Source organism: Uloborus diversus, chromosome 9, assembly GCF_026930045.1.
Source record: "Uloborus diversus isolate 005 chromosome 9, Udiv.v.3.1, whole genome shotgun sequence".
Taxonomy (NCBI): Eukaryota; Metazoa; Arthropoda; class Arachnida; order Araneae; family Uloboridae; genus Uloborus; species Uloborus diversus.
Window position 1 is genome coordinate 129,855,453 of NC_072739.1, and position 19,084 is coordinate 129,874,536.

Below are 19,084 nucleotides of genomic sequence, written 5' to 3' on the forward strand. Positions count from 1 at the left end.
TGAAATAGTATCGGATCTACATTCACATGCTTGTTTATAAAGAAGTATTTATGTCACTGCTCTAATAAGTGCCAAATAAGCAAAGCCAATCTTCCTGGAGAACTATTTTGAGAAATTTCTTTACAAAAAGAAAGATACTTTTCTTACTTTTATTTATTTTTTTATGAAATTATATCAAAAGGAAGTTTTTGTTTCAAAGGGAAATATTGCAGGTAATAAAAGTGCGGATATATGAAAGTAAGCATTGTTATTATTTTTTAAAAAATCGACGTTTGCATATTTTTTTTTTTCAAAAATCCTTCTATAATTTAATGCTGGAATTTTAAGAATAATTATTCCTTTGGCTGCACCCTGACAATGTAAGCTCCAAACTTGCATTTTTGGGTGGGGAAAATTCTCAATCTACCAAATGATGAAATACGAGAATGTACATTGCACACACACTCATCATAACTAAAGAGAAGAGACATTAGATTTCGTTTGAAAATAAATAATGTATTAAAAAAATTGAAAACTTAATAAATAATAGGGAAGTTTTCGATTTTTGAATTTTATTTTTATATGATAGAGTAACATGTATGAACATCATAGGTGAAAAAAAAATTTGTGATACAATAAGTAGTTTTTTTTAAATTAATTTTTAAAGTTCAAGCGCTTGTGACATCAAATGGCACAGAAAGTGACGTCATGCGCTCTTCCGCAGCGGGAGAAGCCGATGGACGTGCAGTTGGCTTCGAAGACGAAACGTAAGGCTTACCTCCTCGCATTTAACTCCTCGCGTTTCTGGAACATTAAACATCTCATCCTCTCGGAAATATTCGAATACCATCATTGATGTTACTTGAGGAAGATTATTAGATTGTGCTCTAACGAATCCGGCCTCCATAGTGTGTTCAAAAAGATTATTGAATTTCTGAAAAATAAAAAATATCATCGCGCTCAAAATGTCCGTAGCGAAAACAAGGGATTTTCGGCGGAAGGCTGCCCATTAGTGCCCTGTGACGTAAGCTCGTGACGTTTCAGAAGAGCGCACTTTTGCGCGTGGATTTTAAAAAATTCATTAAAAATCAATCGCGGTGTTTTAAAATTCGGCGATGGTGAATTTTTTAGTTTTGAGTGTCAATCAACAATATCTAATAGTCAAAATATGAACATTTAATAGGTTGTAACTTCCCTATTGTCTCTGAACTTGCCAAATGGTCAGAATCATTTGCCGAATAAGATATTTTTGGGGAAGGTTACAGTAACCTCCTATTGGGCTTTCCTTGGCCTTGACCACAGAGCTAATATGCAACTGGAGTACGCTTCTTTATCCGCAATCCAGAAACTGGTTGTCAACTTGGTGATCTGAATCAGGCTTAGCTTGACCTATTCAATAATTGAGTAATTCTGAAAGTATCTTCAAAGTTTCAGGAATCTGCAAATTTTCTGCAGAATTTTGAAACCAGAAGTACGATCTAAATTTCCCACAAATATTTTTTTTCTGCTCCAAATTCAACATTTTCCGCAGGAAAAAGATTTTAATTTGAAGATACCAGCAGAAAATCTGCAGAACTACTTAATTAATGAAATTTTAAATTGGGACAACCCTTTGATTTGACCATTTTTACTCAGACAATCCTATGCCATCGTATTTGCAACATTTTAATCTACATTTTTTGCATTATAACTTATTTAAAAAACTCGACGAAGATAGATCAAAGTTTGATCTTGTACTAAGCGGAGAGCATAGTTGTTGAATAAGAGTCATATTTGTTCTTTTTTTATATAATTTTATAGTAAACAAAACTTTAAACGTTCAAATATCACTCGATAATATAATAATTTGTCTGATTATTTTACTTTAATAGAGCATTGTTTTGTTTATTCAGCGGTTTTAAACACGAGATTTTTTTATGTGATTTAATAGATAGATTTTTCATTTGACGGGTTATTTTAATCTTAATTGTTTAGTGGATTAATTTTCATTTAAAAGGAAATTTTAGTCTTGTTCAAAGGATTGCTTTGTGCTTTGTTTAAAAATCCATTAAATAGACAAAAAAAAAAAAAAAAGCTAGGTGCTAAAAAGTAGTTTCCATGTAACAATTTTCCAAACATGGTGACAGTAAAAATGAAATATAATCGCAAAAGTTAAAAAATGCTCCAAGTGACGCACTTATAGCGGAAAAGTACCATTCTTCCTTAAAGAATATCGACCTCTACTGTCTGACCATCGATTAAATGGAAAGGCCATCCGGAAAAATGGAAAGGAATCCGGTTCATAGATGGAAATGGATGTGTCTATTAGTTATAGGGGTGTTAGTTGGTTTGTTACAGATGTGCACTTTTGCCTCTCTATTATTTAGCCTTAATTTTGTAAAAATGAAAATTTGCTCTCAGCAACTTTTTTTATTTTAAAGTAAATTCGATCTATATTCTCACGGCAAAAATTAATTGATTTATTTATTCACAAGTTTTGAGCTTACCATTTTGCTTTTACGTTCCTGAACGAAATGAAAATATTTTATTTTCCTTTTGTTGTTTCCATGGTAACTATTTTTGTCTTCCCTTATTTTATTTTAGAGAATGCAATAAATGAATAAGGCACTAGTGACATTATAAAACGCGTGCATCAAAATCTCATCGTTATTTTCCCTTCTCCCCTGCTAGATTCATTCAGATGGAAGTCTTTACTTGGCAAATTGCCCAAATTACATACAATCCGCGGTCAAACTGTAGCAATGTGAGAACTTTCTCCAAGTTTTAAACTAATTGAAAAGAGGGTGGGGGGGGGGAGAAAAGGAGTGTTTACCTCGCCGAGGGCCCAACAGAAACAGGCGACAACGCTACTCTATCGCGAGGTGTGAACGGGAAATCGGGATGCTGCGTTCCATACATCGTCTGCCCAGTATGGCTGCGAGCTCGGTACTGGTCGGCTTTGCGCAGTCTCTCCAGTACTTCTGTGTACCACGCAGAGTTATGGCATTCCTCGCCATCCTGAAAAGACACGGTAAAAAACATGATCCATTTACTCTTGTCGATTTTTCATGCTGGACTCGTACATGTTGGGAAACAGTTGGATATCTTGCACATTTTAATATAAATAATCTATGTTTTTTTCTATACAAAACAAAGTAAACTTCAGAAGAATAAAAGTGAAACATTGCTGCTGCAGGCAGATAAGAAGGAGATAGTCACAAAGTGAAGTATTATGGACGTGGGACAGTCTTTGACGTTACTTTGGTTTAAACAGAAATTGATTAAAGTATCCGACTAGGTTCGGAGCAGTTTATATACATATATATATACATAAAACCTCATAATGCAATAATATTAAAGTTTTTTTTTTAAGAGAAGGATCTTAAAACATGAATTTCATTTAAAAATAAATCATAACATCATTCATATTTTAAAAAATGGGTGATTTTTTCAGTGAAAATGCTGAAAATTACCACTTAGGAGAAACACAATTAAAAAAAAAATAGTTACATACAATTTACTTGGAATTATTTAATATGTATAAATGTTACAAATATAACAGACCGAAGGTTAAGGAATATTTCAAGTATTTTGAGATTTATGACAAATTACGTAAATTTATCCAGAAATTTTTCTAAAATTAGTCACCTTTTTTTTAGTAAAAAGGCTACAAATCAAAAAATATTTTATTTATTTAAAAAATCTGCGGTCTATTACACTCACAAGTACTTACAAAACAGGTATGCCAAAATTACCACCTGGATTATCCGGATTTTCAATCATTCGTATTGTTTTTGGTCCCATTTAGTCCGGATAAACGAGTTTCTATTGTAGTTATAATGTCCTACAGTAATATTAATGTTATGGAGAGTATATGGGAACTGTTTACAGGTGCCCCAGATGTTGACTTCACAATGTCCCCATAGAAGAAGTATAACAGAAGCACAACTCCGTAGAGACAACCGCTAGCCGCCATTGAACGCGCGAAACTTGAAATAGACAGGCAAAAGAGTAGCCTACAAGTAGCAACCCTGTGTGCATCCCATCAGGCTACGGCAAAAGTTGTTTGCTTGCATGCGCTTTTCGGACATTTGCCCGCCTATACTGGAAGGGATCGTTGCCCATGGGACCGGTCTATCTATGGATGCCATTTCATCTACACTAGAACTAACTAGCAAAAATAAAGAATTCTTAATTTAATAAAAAATTAAACACTGTCCGAAATTTACCCGAATGTTCACACAACGGTTTGTATACTTAAGTTAAGCTTATTAGTTAGTTTAAAATGTGTTTTTCACGTGAACAGCACAGTTAGCCTAATGAGAAATTATATACCAACACCTGCTAAAACAAAGTAGTTGTTACAATACAGCAAGACAAAATGGCTCATTCCTCTAAAAGTTTGGCGAAGAGGTAGGGACTGGTAATGTCATCACTCGAGATTTTGCAAGATTTTTTTTTTTTTTTTTTTTTGCTTCAAGTTATCTTAGTAAAACATACCATGTTTTCATATGTGCCCTCACTTTCCCCTAGCTATGAACAATTTTGGCTTCCTCAATCGATCTTGGGGAAATATTTCAAACAATTACAACGTGGGCAAACTCATATTTATTTAGCAGTAAGTTCTAGGCCAGGGCTAAGGCAGAACTACAGGCAATATACCAATCACCTGCGAGTGTCCGCAGTTTAGTAAGATAAATTTACTTCATCTACCAGTTTGTTGGCACTCTCAGTTTCAATGATATGACATCTGCCTCCAGCTCGGATATTCACTTATCCAGAATGATGAGTTCTAATAAGAGGGAAACCTGCAGTCTCAGGATGCGATAACCGGGCTGTTTGGTATATAACATATAGTCTTGCCTTAGCCCTGGCTTAGGGGCGGTAACTTACTGATAAATCCTCAAGCTTTGTCTTCAAGTCACGAGTCGAACCGCACCATGCTGTTGAGAAAAATTTACTTTATCAACCAGTTTGTTGGCACTCTCAGCTTCAATGAGATGACATCTGTCTCCAGCTCGGTTATTCACTAATCGAGACTGATGAGTTCGAATAAGAACGAAACTGCATTCTCTGGATGTGATAACTGGCGTGAAAAAATATTTTATGCTATGTGATGCGCAAAAATGTGAAGGTAATGGACTCATATTGTAGTTTTTTTTTTTTTTTTTTTTTAAATCTCAAAAAATCATTTCTGCAGATGCTGCCCTTTGCCTTCCCACCGCAATTTAACTGCTTATCAGGCAATCTATGCTTTTTTTTTAACAGCATCGCTATTTTTTCTTGACACAACACTATTTTTAACTAGAAAACAAATGATTAAAACTTTAAGTAAAATAAAAAGTGTAACTTAAGTCAGAGGTAATAAAAAATAGCCAAGACGACCAAATAAGCAACTAATCCATTACATGTCTCGAACGGAAAAAGTTCTATTCTATTCTATTCAAGAGTCACAACTGACTTCAACTGCATTTATGTCGAGGACTGCATACTAAGTGCCTTGCCTCCATTGTTTTTTATATACCGATAGATGGCAGCACCATCACCGGATCGAGCAGTTAATGAGAATTTAGAACTAGTCCAAGAGCTAATAGCTACCTGGTACTAGCACCCCCAGAGGTATCGTTTCACTTGGAGGACATTGAGACCACGAGCATATTTAACGTCGCCCAGTCCCCTTTAATGACGACGGTGGGTCTTCGTCCAGCAAGGATCGAACCCGAGGCCCTCCGGCCCCCGAGTCCCAATGCCTTACCGATCAGGCTACCACGCCCGGAAAAGTTTTATTACAAATTTTTTCTGTCACAGATATCGATATGCCACTGAAGAGGATAATGAACAGAATTAAGAGGGGTTTTTTCTGTGCATTCTTTATCAACAGCTGAATGTACATTTCATTCTTTCACAGATTGTACAAAAGTAACCATGTTCTTACATTACACATTGTTTAAAACATAGAAATAACAAATAAATGGATGTAGTAATGATACGAAAATATTAAGAGAAAAAAAATGAAACAGCAATCTAAATAAGTAAGAAGAAATGCTTTAGCATGATCATGCGCGCGTACTAATGCAGCTCAAGTAACATTCAAAGCTTAAAATTTGTAAGTGATAGTGAATTTAATTAGGTATACAATTCGATTGATGTCTATATATATTTAATCTATTGAAACACCTCATTTGTGGCACAATAAAAAGTTGACAGAATTATCGAAAATATGGCACTTACTCTCTTAGACGACTTCCATAATACCATTTTGCTATAAGTATAAATAATAATAATGCAGATAGTATAGTCTGGCCCTGATAAGTCGATTTCCGTTTTGTTTTGCCTTAAACGATTCCATTTCTTACAGCAAGGGTGATAAGCCAGTTTGCATTGCCCCCATTGTGCCAATCTACGAAATCCCCCTCTTTCAACGCAAAAATTAACAAGCTCGTTCAAGGTCAAGCATCAAGTTACCAGAGCCACACTATAAAAGCGTCAAACCTTTTTGCTTTGAATAAACCTCAAACTTAAAACTTGTTTATTTGAGAAAATAGATTGTACATGAAATAATTGAATATGTATGGACAGCTGCAACAGCAATATACATTAGTTTTACGCAGAAAGTAGCATAATGATGGAGTTTTAGTGAACACAGACACTGATTTTTATTTTTAAATCTAAGCAGTAAACATTTTCATTATTGCTGCGTCAAAAAAAGCTAAATACAAAAAAAAAAAAAAAAAAAGCTATTATTATAAGGTCAAAAAAGTTAAACATTTTACTTGTACAAAAAACTTTTTTGTTGCAGGGGAAGAACAGTTTAAAGTTTTACTAGCCCAAAAGAGGGGAAAAAATGTAGGGTCGAAAAGGTTCATCGTTTTACTAGAAAAATCTACGAAAAACGTTTACGTATTTATAGGGTCAAAAAAGTTTTACCGAAGCGAAAAACGAAATTTTCTGGAGAGGGTTAAATAATTTTTCACGAGTTTTTGTTCTATTTGTTTAAGCCAAAAAGTCTTTTTTGTGATTAAAAAAAGTTTTGAAAGTCTAAAAAATAAAGTATTTTTTCAAAACATTTCGAGCGCCTTATGAATTCGCCACGAATTTAGTATTCACATATGTGTGAAAGTATCGATTCTGTTTAAAAAAAGTTCAAGCAGTTTTTTAAAACATTTGTTGCTTTAGGGAATTTTACCGTAACATATTCATTTTTCAGAAGACTTTAACTAAAATCATAACTTCCAGAAGCACTACGCAGTCTGATTTATTGTATAATGAATAAACACCGATTTATTCTATTGAGCACAAACTGAAAGCTACTACTCTACAACAAACATTCTAAAAGACGATAATTGGAGGCCGGCGCAAAAGCTCTATGAAGGAACTACTAGCAATGAAAGAAGAAAAAGGGGAGGGGAGAGGGAACAAGCAGGCAAGGGAAAGAAGACAAACATCCACCGGCAAAGGACTTCCTTTTGATATAAAAATTGAAAAAGTATTTCGAATTCCTGTCTGGACTTGGTTAGAATTGATAAAACTTAACTGAAAGCTAGTTTTCTTGAATAAGAAAACTAGCAGCAAGGAAATTACGAGATTAAAAAAAATTCTCTTCTTATCCTGATAATAGAGAAATGGAAAATATAAATATATTAGTTTCGATTAATTATGTGTTAATGAGGACTTCCCAATAAATATGCCTTAGAAAATTAGGTAAACTGAAATCTGATGAACAGATTAAAATTTCAATTACCTTCAGGTAAGTAATGGTATGAAACAAATGTATCTAATATGCAACTCTGTATTCGATGCTGGAGCAAGGAAAGTTAACATCACTATTGTTTGGTTACAACAAAATGAGGTCTGACCTTGATAGTGTTTCTTTCCTCTTAGGTAGTTCATTAAAAAGGATCAATGTGTTAGGTGCTTGGATTTGAGTAGAAATATCTTTGCAATACAACTGCGAAGAAAAGGTAATTCAACTCAGGGTCTATAACACTAATCCCTTTCAGTCTCCAAGAAGACAAATACTCTTAAGGACAGACTTCCTCATATCGGAGTCGTACTATCCTTCACGTATTCTCAGAACTCATTTCTAGGCTATAGCAGGTTTGAAAACTATAGACACTAGTATCAACAGAGGAAGTATTGTAATAAGTAGGAAGAATGAATATTAAGACTAATACTGAAAAACAGTGTCTTCAGTTGAGTCTTTATGGTGTACAAAGGTCTGAGAATTTCGACTATGGTGTTAACATAGAAAATTGCTTGGAAAGTTGTTGTTTGGGGGTGAGATAAATTTAGAGATTACCTAACAGGAAATACCTTCAGAATAGAAACAATCATAAGTCATTGATTCCTATTCTTCATAAAAAAAGAAAAAAAAAAATAGATGACATTTCTCGAAGACTCTTATCTTAAGAAACACAACTGTGTCTAAAAGAATGCGTGCAGAGTCTAATGTCAGTGGTAGCAATTTGAGTTAAAGCAAATGAAATCAATCTCGCTTTTTGGGGACATCATTCATGGGAGTTGGAAAGGAAGTCCTCGCAGTGATTAGGAAGAGAGAAGGGTTAGTGGGGATGCTTAGAGTAGGCGCAATCATTTACTTACGGTGAGATCGCCACTGATCAAAGGGTAGGAGTACGAGCTACGGATGTCCAGATCGTCGTACGCCCTTTCCTGAAAACAACAGAAAACAAAAGAAAGGTGAGGCAGGCTAGGAAGACAGAGGTAGAGGACTCTCGCGCCGGCCAGACAATCTCAAGGACATAGAATCTTCCATCAGTCTTTGCTAAATGTGGAAGAATCTGCAGTATATACTAGATCGAATCTGAGAATCTTCAAGACAAGCCATGGAGGAAAATGTAAAGAATGGATGGAAAAGTAGGTGAACTAAAGTTTTGTTGAACTTAAAATTAAATTCTTGTTTTAATATTTTTTTAGAAATGTATCGATTGCAAAATGATAAGAACTATCCCAAAAGGACATAATTTTTTAAACAATGTTCTTATTTGTAGTTTAAGTTATTTTCAGTTTATTTCCGTTCGAAAGCTAAAAAGTTTGGTAGCAATTACTAACGTTTCAAAATCTTGAAAATGTCGCCCTTACTCTTTTCCTTTTACATTTTGTATAGAGTTTCAACGAAATAAACACAGAAATAGGGTGAATTTACCGCCCCCAGAAGTTGCTGCCTGGAGCAAGGGCCCGGCTTGCTCCTCCGTCCTAAGATCAGGTATTCAGGAGTGCCCCGAAGTTAAATTTTTGAGAGGGCGGAAACTCTCAATGTTCCGAATGGAACTCCAAATATTGCCAAATGATGATAGTTTTGCCAGATCATCAGACAAAATTTGCCGAGTGAGGAAATTTTTTGGAAGGTCAGAGTGACCTCCCGTGGGGAGGATACTGTGACCTTCCAACTTCCCCATCCGACGCTGTCTTCCTTCGTGGACGCCCATAGATATCGAGACATAAGAAAGATAAATTATAAGTTCTTTCATTTTCTTTCTTGGTATTAGCGAAACATAAATATATATATATATATACATATATAATCAGAGCTTTCACAAAAATATTAAATAAATTTTATTAGTTTATAATTTTTTGCATTAAATTACTATCACAAAAAAATATCTAGCTGCATTAGCGCACGCACATGCAATAAAATGTACAGAGATAATTACATACATTCTCTTCAGATAAAGAAAAGCGAAGCAAAAAATAAATCTCCATTTAAAACAAGGTTTCCCAAAATGGTTGCCGCGGAACCCTAGGGTGCCACAAGGAGGGGAGAGGGCTGAGGGGTGCCACGAAGTGACCATACTTTCAGTATGAATGCATAATAGAGATAGACTAGGGTGCCGTGAAAAAATTGTAATTCTATAAAGGGTGCTGCGAGTCGGAAAAGTTTGGGAACCCCTGGTTTAGAAAAAGACACATTAGTTTGAAAACATTAGTTATTAGGACAAAAGTTTTTCTTTCTCCGATTTTCAATAGTTTATACGTTAATCTGGGATGCAATATGTGTTTGATTTTCATTTTGAACAGCAAAATGAACCGAATTACTTGGATAGTTACTTAAATGTTCTTGCGGCAGTGCCTGTCCCTATTTCTGGTACATAAGACAAGCAGCATATAAAATTTTTTAAAACTCTACAAATTTGGTCCGGATATATCGGAGATTCTGATAAACGGGGAACGGATAAACGAGGTTCTACTGTATAAGGAAATAGAAGGTACAGCTTTCGTCCGGACAGTTCAGATTTCATACCCATGTCCGGACTGGGAGGATGTCTGGAATTGAAGATTGTATTTTGCAAAACATAAATTTATGACACTGATTACTATCTATTATTGTTTTGGTTTTTAGTTTTAACAGCAGTTTTAGTTAAAAATATAATCTAAAATTAATTACATTTATGATTTACAATAACCTCAATTGATAATGAGGGTTAGTATAAATCACATTAGAAAATGAATAGCCATAAATTAGGAGAAAGAACATTTATGAATCGCATTGTTTCAAGCTTATAAAAAATCCATTTTCATAGAGAAAAAACATGTTGTTCGTACAATTTGTTTCGGAAAAATAAACAATTTAACTAAGGACTTTAGCGCAACGAGGTGATGATAAATTTCGTTTTCATAATCAATTAAAAATTATATTTGATTTTTTGCTCCAAACACAAATGAACTGCTTAAGAATTATATAAAGCACTATGTCAATGTAAAATAACCAAATGCTTTCCTGCCAAATGTGATCAAAATTTTCCCTCCTCCACCAGTCTCGTTTTGGGAAAAGTGTCCGGATTTGGCCAATATAAATTATGATAACTCTACCCATAGTACAGTAAAATTAGGCCAAAAAATGGCCAAACCGAAACATCCAAAAAAAAAAAAGTGAAACCTGTTGCAAATTACTTATTACCCTTCCAGCAAGAAGGGGTAAAAAGTCCCAGCACTTTGCGCGTCGGGTTTTGGGGGGAAGGGGGGGAGACGAAATAATCCTCTATTTAAATAAAAATAATTTCTATTACTTAAAAAAAATTCTGAAACCTCGCAGAAACCACTCTATAATAGTAAAACAATAAACTCTCACATAAAAAATTCTAATTAACAGGGGTGTACAGGCGGGGGGGGGAATGGGGGGGGGGTGTCCATGGAGCAGCTTTGCGTCATTGGAATTTTTAAGGCTGTTTTTTCAAGGGGTATTTCTTTATTTATTGAGGACTTTTATTCTGGATGGGTACTCCGTCACACTTAAGGGGTGCGCCATCGCTTTGAGGGGGGGGGGGGGACCCTGAATTTACATTCCAAAATCACAGTGAGTGCACATTTGCAGTGAAGTTCACGAAAAAATTTCCCTGACTTAAACTTTTCCGAAGTACAAAATGCCTCACAATGATATAGTAATGTCAGAATGATAATTCTAAAAGATCTAAGCGAGCTCAGTAACCAAATTAGTTGTGACTGGAGTTATTAAACTGTTTAGAGCGCTGGAAAACAAATTCCTGTGCAGCATAAAAAAAAGTCCAAATTGACCAAAGTTTCCCTACTTCTTCTTGATTAACTTACTTCAACTTTTCTACAATCTTTTGTCATCACCGTAAGGGTGGGACAAACCGGAATTGCCAATAATGAGACGGGCAATGCTGCAATTCTGCACCCTCTAAGTCGGTGGGGGTTCTCATTTGCAAACACCAAGCTACCTCTCTTTTACGCAGCTGGTTATGTGAATTATGCTAAATATGCGGACATATACTTGCAACTCTATCTGCAACTTTTGAGTACATTATGCGATAAAAAAAATTTGATCACATCAAACATTAGCAATCCATCGATCTAACGCAGTGACAAATTCAGGTGGTCTAGAACCTGTAGTGATTCAACGATAGAACAAGTCTTGATGAGAGCAATGAGCAATACATCTATAGAATGCTAAATATTTACACCTTTTTGTCTCCCAGTTTGGAAATCTCAATCCGTTTCTAAAGCCCCAGAAGTTTCTTCCCTCTCAAGTTGGTATGGGTATTGCTCGCTGATGATAAGGTGAGTTGCGATAAGACCTTTAACGTTCGGGTAGTAACATCAAATCATATTGAAGGCAAACAATTTTGTGGCATTTCTTTGTAAAGGATGTAAGCAGTTATGTCTTTAGCTTCTGTTACGAGAGTAGTTACTATCTGTAAAGATGTGTAAGCCCAAACCATCTTTTACACCGAATGGTATGAACAGTAAAGATGGAATAACAAATTGCTAAAAACTTCTGGTACGAGTTATGCGCTGATCCTCCATCAGTATTCGATGAATCTGGTTTCAGAAGGAAAGAAATCCTGTATCGTTAAAGTACTATTATCTGAAGCAAAAGGTTCATCCAAAATCGCAGAATGAAGAGCTGGTGTCATATATGAGGCAGTGAGAAGCAAAGGGATGTAAGTGGACATTTTCAAGTTTTGAATAAAAGGTGTTTAAAGATAAGATCCTAGGTAGACTTTCATTGATTTTCTTTTCTAAATCATGCTGTATAGAAGCAACTACCAGGTCTACTAGGACCATTTCTTGCGAAAGATATAGGAGAGGTTCACCAACCATTTGTACTGGTTATCTCCAAATTTTTAATTTTTCCCTTTGCTTCTCACTGCCTCATATGTAATAGAAGGAAGATACCTGCTTCAACATATTTTTGGTAATGATATGTAAGCTTCAAGGAAATATGCCAGCAATGCAGTGTGTAGGTCACTTGTAAGTATGGGAAAGCTAGTGTCATTTTTGATGGGTGTAAAGAAAGCACCACAGAAATATAAATGAAGTCCTATTACAACAGCCAAGCCTTCTGCTCTAGAAGACTTTCTGCGTCTCAAATCTTGTGCTTGCTCTGAGGGGTTCATTGGATATAGTGAATGTTTGAAAAGTCTGAAAGTGAACTGAAGTGCTCAATTATATGCACAAACTGTGTTAGACATAGCTGCAACAATAACGATTTTGCTGAGGATCTAGATTCCAAAAAACATCTTGATAACAAAGACTTTTTGTTACAAGCTTAGGAGAAATCATTTGAAAGCAAAAAACAGTTCAGCGTTATTTTTCTGGCCATTTAATCAAATGTGCACCATCAGAGCGGGTGGGGGGGAAGGAAAATATTTTAGTATATAATTTCGTTTTGGGACGTGAGCTACTGTTCTTATGGGGGTGGACAGTCCTGATTTATGCATTTTAGATTTGCATGAAATTATACTTCTACTTGAATTAAATGGTGGTGGGCGGGGGGGGGGATGAGGATTTATTTTATTTGGCAGAGGGGGGGGGGTGTTGTAGCTTTGAGAGGAGGTGCACCATCGCTCTTGGAAAATGGACACACTTGATTTCTAACAATTTTCTTAGCATAAAATAATGTTTCCATATGAAATGTATGGGGGGGGGGGGGGTTCGGGGGGTACTGCTTCGCTTTACGGGGATAGGGGGGCTCTGTAGCATTTGTGGGTTATGTCATCCCTCTTGGGGGTCAAACACCTTTAATTTCATGCTTTTAAATTTAGTATAACATAATATTCTCACTTTAAATTTATTCTAAAAATTCTGGAAAAATACTCAAAACAGCAATTTTTAGATGCCCCCCATTCCAAAACCCGACGCACAATGGGGTGGGACTTTTTACCTGTTCTTATTGGGAGGGTAATAAACAATTTGCACCAGGTTTAGCTTTTTTTTTTTTTGGATGTTTGGGTCCGACCCCTATTTTTACTGTACTACCAAAGGAGATTCGAAAAGACACGATTCGTGTTGTCATTGTTCTGTGATTGACAAAGTGGCACCAAAAATTAATTTCGACAGTCCCCCAAAACTGTAATAAAAGCCGTAACTGAAGACAAGGCTTTATTTTCTTAAAAATAGGAATAGAAACGCAACGTTAAAATCACACATTTTACTCTTAGCGTTGTTTTTCTTACTTTCACTTTGTGGTTTTATGTTTTATTTATTTCTTATCTCTACTATCTATTTCTCTTATTTCTTGATAATAATTTTCTTTCCCCTCCCCCTTTCATTGTGTAATCATTTGGATTTTGAATCAAAAATGGATGAAAGATTGATTTTGAAGTAAACTTACAAAAATATAACGCAAATGAGAATCAGGCTGATTGTGTCGGCTTTCTAAACTGTCATCTAAGAATGAAAGTCATTAGTCACAAAAGACAATAAAAAAATAATTACTACAATCACATGGAAACAATTTTCATGTTTCCACATAATCACCAGCAACGTTGATGCACCTATCTCATCGTTTTACCAGAGCCCAATTCCAGCTATATAAACTTTTTTGGGTTACTAGACTACCTCACCCACAACAGGACTTGATGTTGCATGTCGTTGTCATCTGCAAATTGTTTGCCTGCAAGATGCTGTTTCAGTGAACTAAACAGATTGAAATCGCTTGGGACCAAGTCTGGGCTGTAAGGTGAATACTGTGACACATAACAACGAAATTATTGATTAACATCCCGAGTTTATTCGTTTATTGAGCTGAATGAGGACGTGCGTTGTCGTGATGACACAGCCTCCATTTTTAAAACTATAAAGCAGTATGGTGCAGAAATCTATCACCATTTTTTATACAGGGTGTTCCCGTTTAACCTGCAAGACCTCTGGTTTTACAATAGTCCCAGAAGCATACACTGGTGTGCAAAAATTAAGGACGAGACGGTTTTTCCAATATAACTTTGTACAAAAGCTTTCCAAATCAACACATTTAATACCGTAAGATCCCCAATACGTAAGGACATGTGTAATGTAAGCAACACTTACTAAAAGAGAAATCAGAGGGATAAAAAGAAGCTTTATTGAAAAAGTAGCATGGAGCGCAATGCGACTGAAGGCCGAAACATCCCTGTGATGAGTGTCCAGCAAGAAACATCCGGTCTTTAGTAGGGGATGTGATCTCCCCCGACTGCTAGGCAGGTTTCACAGCGTCTGCCCATGCTGAGAATGAGGGTGTCAATGAGTTGTTGAGGCATTGCTGCCCATCTCGTCTTGCAGCGCCAATCGAAGCTCCCGAATCGTTACTGGTGGTAAGGTACGAGCTGCCAGGCGTCTGCCTAGAAAATCCCATACATGCTCGATGGGATTGAGATCCGGAGATCGTGCCGGCCAATCCATACGTTCAATATTCTCACTCTCTAAGAGCTGTTCGGCAGCTACTGTGCGATGACATGGTGCATTGTCGTCCATGAAAAGGAACTGCGGACCCATAGCGCCTCTAAAAAGACGCAGATATGGAAGAAGAATCTCGTTACAATAACGGGTCCCGTTGACTGAACCTGCGTCGAAGATGTGAAGGTCTGTACGACTACCAAGCATGATGCCTCCGCAAACGAGAACACCGCAACCTCCATACCTGTCCCTTTCAATGATGTTCGAGGGATGATTGCGGCTTCCCCGCTCTCTCCAGATGAGTATGCGATGAGAATCGCTACTCAGACTGAATCTGCTCTCATCTGTAAAGAGTACTCGTCTCCATTCATTGTCTCTCCAATTCCGGTGTTCCCGGCACCACAGAGAACGCCTTCTCCGATGGGCAGGCGTTAGAGGTACACACCGTATAGGGCGTCGTGCAAACAGACCACCACCGTGCAGTCTTCTGGCCACGGTAAAATGCGATATCGGTCGTCCAGCCGCCTGTGTCGTGTATCTAGCGATTTCTCCCACTGTCTGCCGTCTGTTTCTTCTGGCCTGTAAGACAATATACCGGTCATCTGCGGGTGTGGTTCCTCGTGGATAACCACTACTGAACCCTCGGATAGATGTTCCTGTAGTTTGAAATTGTCTCCAAAGTCGTGAAACGATGCTGTGAGCAATTCCGAACTCTGCAGCCACACTTGTCACACTGTGGCTTTCCTCCAACTTCGCAATGATTCGACCTCGGGTAAAAGCATCCAGATGTCGTCTAACAGATTGATTATTCGCCATTTCTCGCTGAGGCAGCAACTCGGTGTGATTTTAACTGCTATACGGCGTGCAATCTCTTTGCCAGAAATACTGATCTTACACCGACAACGTGCTTTATACTACTCGGACACTCCCCCATTACGTCCTGCCTGCATATCTGCGCATGTGCTACCGTACATCACCTTACTTAATCTCCTGATTGGTCTTTCTGTCCGCTCTGCCCCTTCGTTCAGCTGATATGCTAATTTTTCGACTTCGTCCTTAATTTTTGCACACCAGTGTATATTTCCAATTGCAAAAATGTTCAAAATCAGATGAAGAGTTACGATATTGAAAGCTTCAAGCAAAAGAAAAAGTGAGTCAAAAAATGCAAAATTTAACTTTTAAAATCTTCACTGAAATATGAAACGCAGCGGTTTTGTGATTTACACCACTTAACACTCGACCTCCATAACACCTTTTGTGGCGGCTAACAAGGGTTTAAAATTCTATGTGTGTATAAGTTTCTTTTTTCAAATTGTACAGCGTTCGCAGTGTGTTTCTGCGATCATGGCATGGTATTTGAGTTCATTTTTAAATAGCAGTGAAAATTAGAAATACTTTGTTTTGTTTACTTCGACAACCTGTCATTCTTCCGAAAGAGCGAATAGTTCCAATCTCATTTTTAACACGGTGCCTCTAAACTTAGAACTCGAAAATCTCCTTCAGTTTTGGTCACACAAAAGTCAAGTTTTTTTTTTTTTTTCAGTGGAGATTATTTCTCTAAATATAAGTTAGGGTACATAAGGCTCGTATAAAAAGTTAAATTTTGTATTTTTTGACTCATTTTTTCTTTCTCTTCAAACTTTCAATATCTTAACTTTGCATCTTATTTTGACCATTTTTGCTATTGAAAGTATGCATCTAGGACTAACGTTTGCGAAAATAGAGGTTTTACAGGTTAAACAGGAACACCCTGTAGATATCTGTTTACTTTAAACATGCCATATATATTTGTGACTTACTTTATGACTTACCCTTGTATTTGTTTATTCATTCATACTAGAAACTAGAGGGAATCCCAGTGGCTCAGTCGTAGCGCTTAACGCTTCCACGCCGTACACTCGGGTTCGGTTCCCGCTTTGGATACGATCGACACAGATTTTCATCCCTTCAATGGGTCGATAAAATGAGTACCAAGCGTGCTTGGGAACTATACACTGGGGGTTTCACATCCGGAACATCCGCCTTGCATCCCAGACCCCTCGGTCATGAAAACAGAGATAGACACAGTAGGACTTGGACTCCATGGGCTGTTGCGCCACAAAGTTTAGTTTATTAAAACTAGAAGCTGACCAGCTTCACATACATAGAGAACTGCGAAAAGAAATAGAATCGAGCCAGTGACCTATGGCATAAATAGCGAAACTTCTACCAAAGCCCCGCGGAGGTCCTTAAACTCATCTTCAACTGGATTTCAGCTCTCACTTAGTCAAAAGTTTAGCTGCTGAGGTTTTGCAACAGAAAGTTCGCCATTAATTTCCACTCTTTATATGTAACAGCTTGTCACTGATCTCCGATTTGTTGAGTCGTTTGAATCAAAAGCTTTTTCAAAGTTTTTGAAAATGCAAAACGGTGAAGTAAATTTAAATTTTTATGATGACGATGAAATCTCTCGATGATTGTACATAATTGTATCGCACACCCAGGCAAAAAAAGTGACGCAATAGCAGTTTCGATCGGTTTAGTCTTAATTACAATGAGCGCAAGAAAAAAATATATATATTTACATATATTGTGATGTTTTCCGGTTAGTATTTGTTGTCTGAATTCATCATGCCCTATTCTTCACAAGTTCAAAAATTTTTCTTCTAAATCTAAATTATGAAAATTTATTGATGTGTCACTATTGGTTATATTGCTTATACGCCAACACACATCAGTTATGTAAGCTATCTTTGTGTGAAAGATAGCTTACACAACTTTACATCAGTTATAAAAATTTATTGAGGTATCACTATTGGTTATATTGCTTATACGCCAACACACATCAGTTGTGTAAGCTATCTTTGTGCGAGTTTTGTGGCATGAACGAGTATTAAATTTATATTTTAAATCAATAACTAGTACAGGTTTTTCCAAAATTTTGAGTTGTGTAACGTGCCTTGAAGGGGTGCGATATGATCTTAAAATTGTCCTTTTGATTGAGCTGAGTTTAGTATCTTCTGTTAGTTCCATAATAATATTTTCGAATTTCGTGAAATACTTTCAACAGTTTTCTGTCTGTAATTTTTCTATGACTTCTTTTCTCTTTTCTGGTAAAAACTGCATTTTAGTACCAATTTGTCACTCTTGAGTTTTTACAAGTAAAACGTATAAACACAATAGAATGGTTTACATTTATTCAACTCACGTTCTTTTCTTCACTAGATCAATCGAAATTCCACTTTTCCTCTCCAGGGTATTTTCTTTCGCTCGCATCTCGCGAGACTTCTACACTCAAGTTAATTTTAAATTTTCAATATATTTGGCTATCATATTCGATATCAGCTTCTTCAGTTGAAACAGTTCCTATAAACAGATGGTCATAAAATTGTTAACGCGAAGAATTTTATAGCCAGCTGTTTTGGAAATTCGCAATTCGTCAGACATACACGATTTTGGTGATATTTTTAGTAGTCGTTCCATCTTCTCGCCTAAAAGTAAAGGGAAAAAAATCTGTTTTCGTGCAGGAGGGCTATGATAAGTTGGTATAAATTTTTTTATTATTTTCAGCAGCTTTTCTCGGAAGAATACATGTTTACTATGTTACGTTTTAAAGTCTTACGTCACAAAGTTCAATATACGCTGAAATGGAAATGCAAAACTCGTATCAGTGCATCAAAATTTATACGTTGCTATATTAGTTTTTCCTCTACTTTCTCTGTAATGACTACTGTTTAGATTTCTTAAAGAATATCAATCAAATTTCTTTCATATGCAGAAAAGTCAATTTTTTTATATAGTACTAGCAGTACCCGCACGGCGATGCCCGTGCTAAGAATTTAAAGATAGTATGTTGAATTTAAAAAAAATCCCCCCCCCCCCCCTTCTGATGTGAAATGATCATTTTTCTTCAACTGAAATGCGTACACGCCTTTTCAAAAAAATCTATTAAAATCTCTTTGGAATTTGAAACTATTCGCCAAAACACATAAAAAGATAGCTGCCTGCGGCGACC

The 19,084-nt window shown here is 36.4% G+C and overlaps 1 protein-coding gene across 4 annotated transcripts in view; it reads right to left on the reverse strand.

Annotated features, from left to right (window-relative positions):
• The window catches only part of LOC129229302 (nuclear protein MDM1-like), a 131,202-nt gene that overhangs the window by 24,048 nt on the left and 88,070 nt on the right, over window positions 1-19,084 (reverse strand). For 3 of the 4 annotated variants that reach the window (XM_054863581.1, XM_054863583.1, XM_054863580.1), the window contains exons 7-8: window positions 8,560-8,628; window positions 2,792-2,976 (exon numbers count right to left, since the gene is read on the reverse strand). In XM_054863581.1, the coding sequence (XP_054719556.1) occupies window positions 2,792-2,976; window positions 8,560-8,628 (254 nt within the window). The remainder of the gene's footprint in view (window positions 1-2,791; window positions 2,977-8,559; window positions 8,629-19,084) is intronic. The other variant, XM_054863582.1, reaches the window with a different exon arrangement.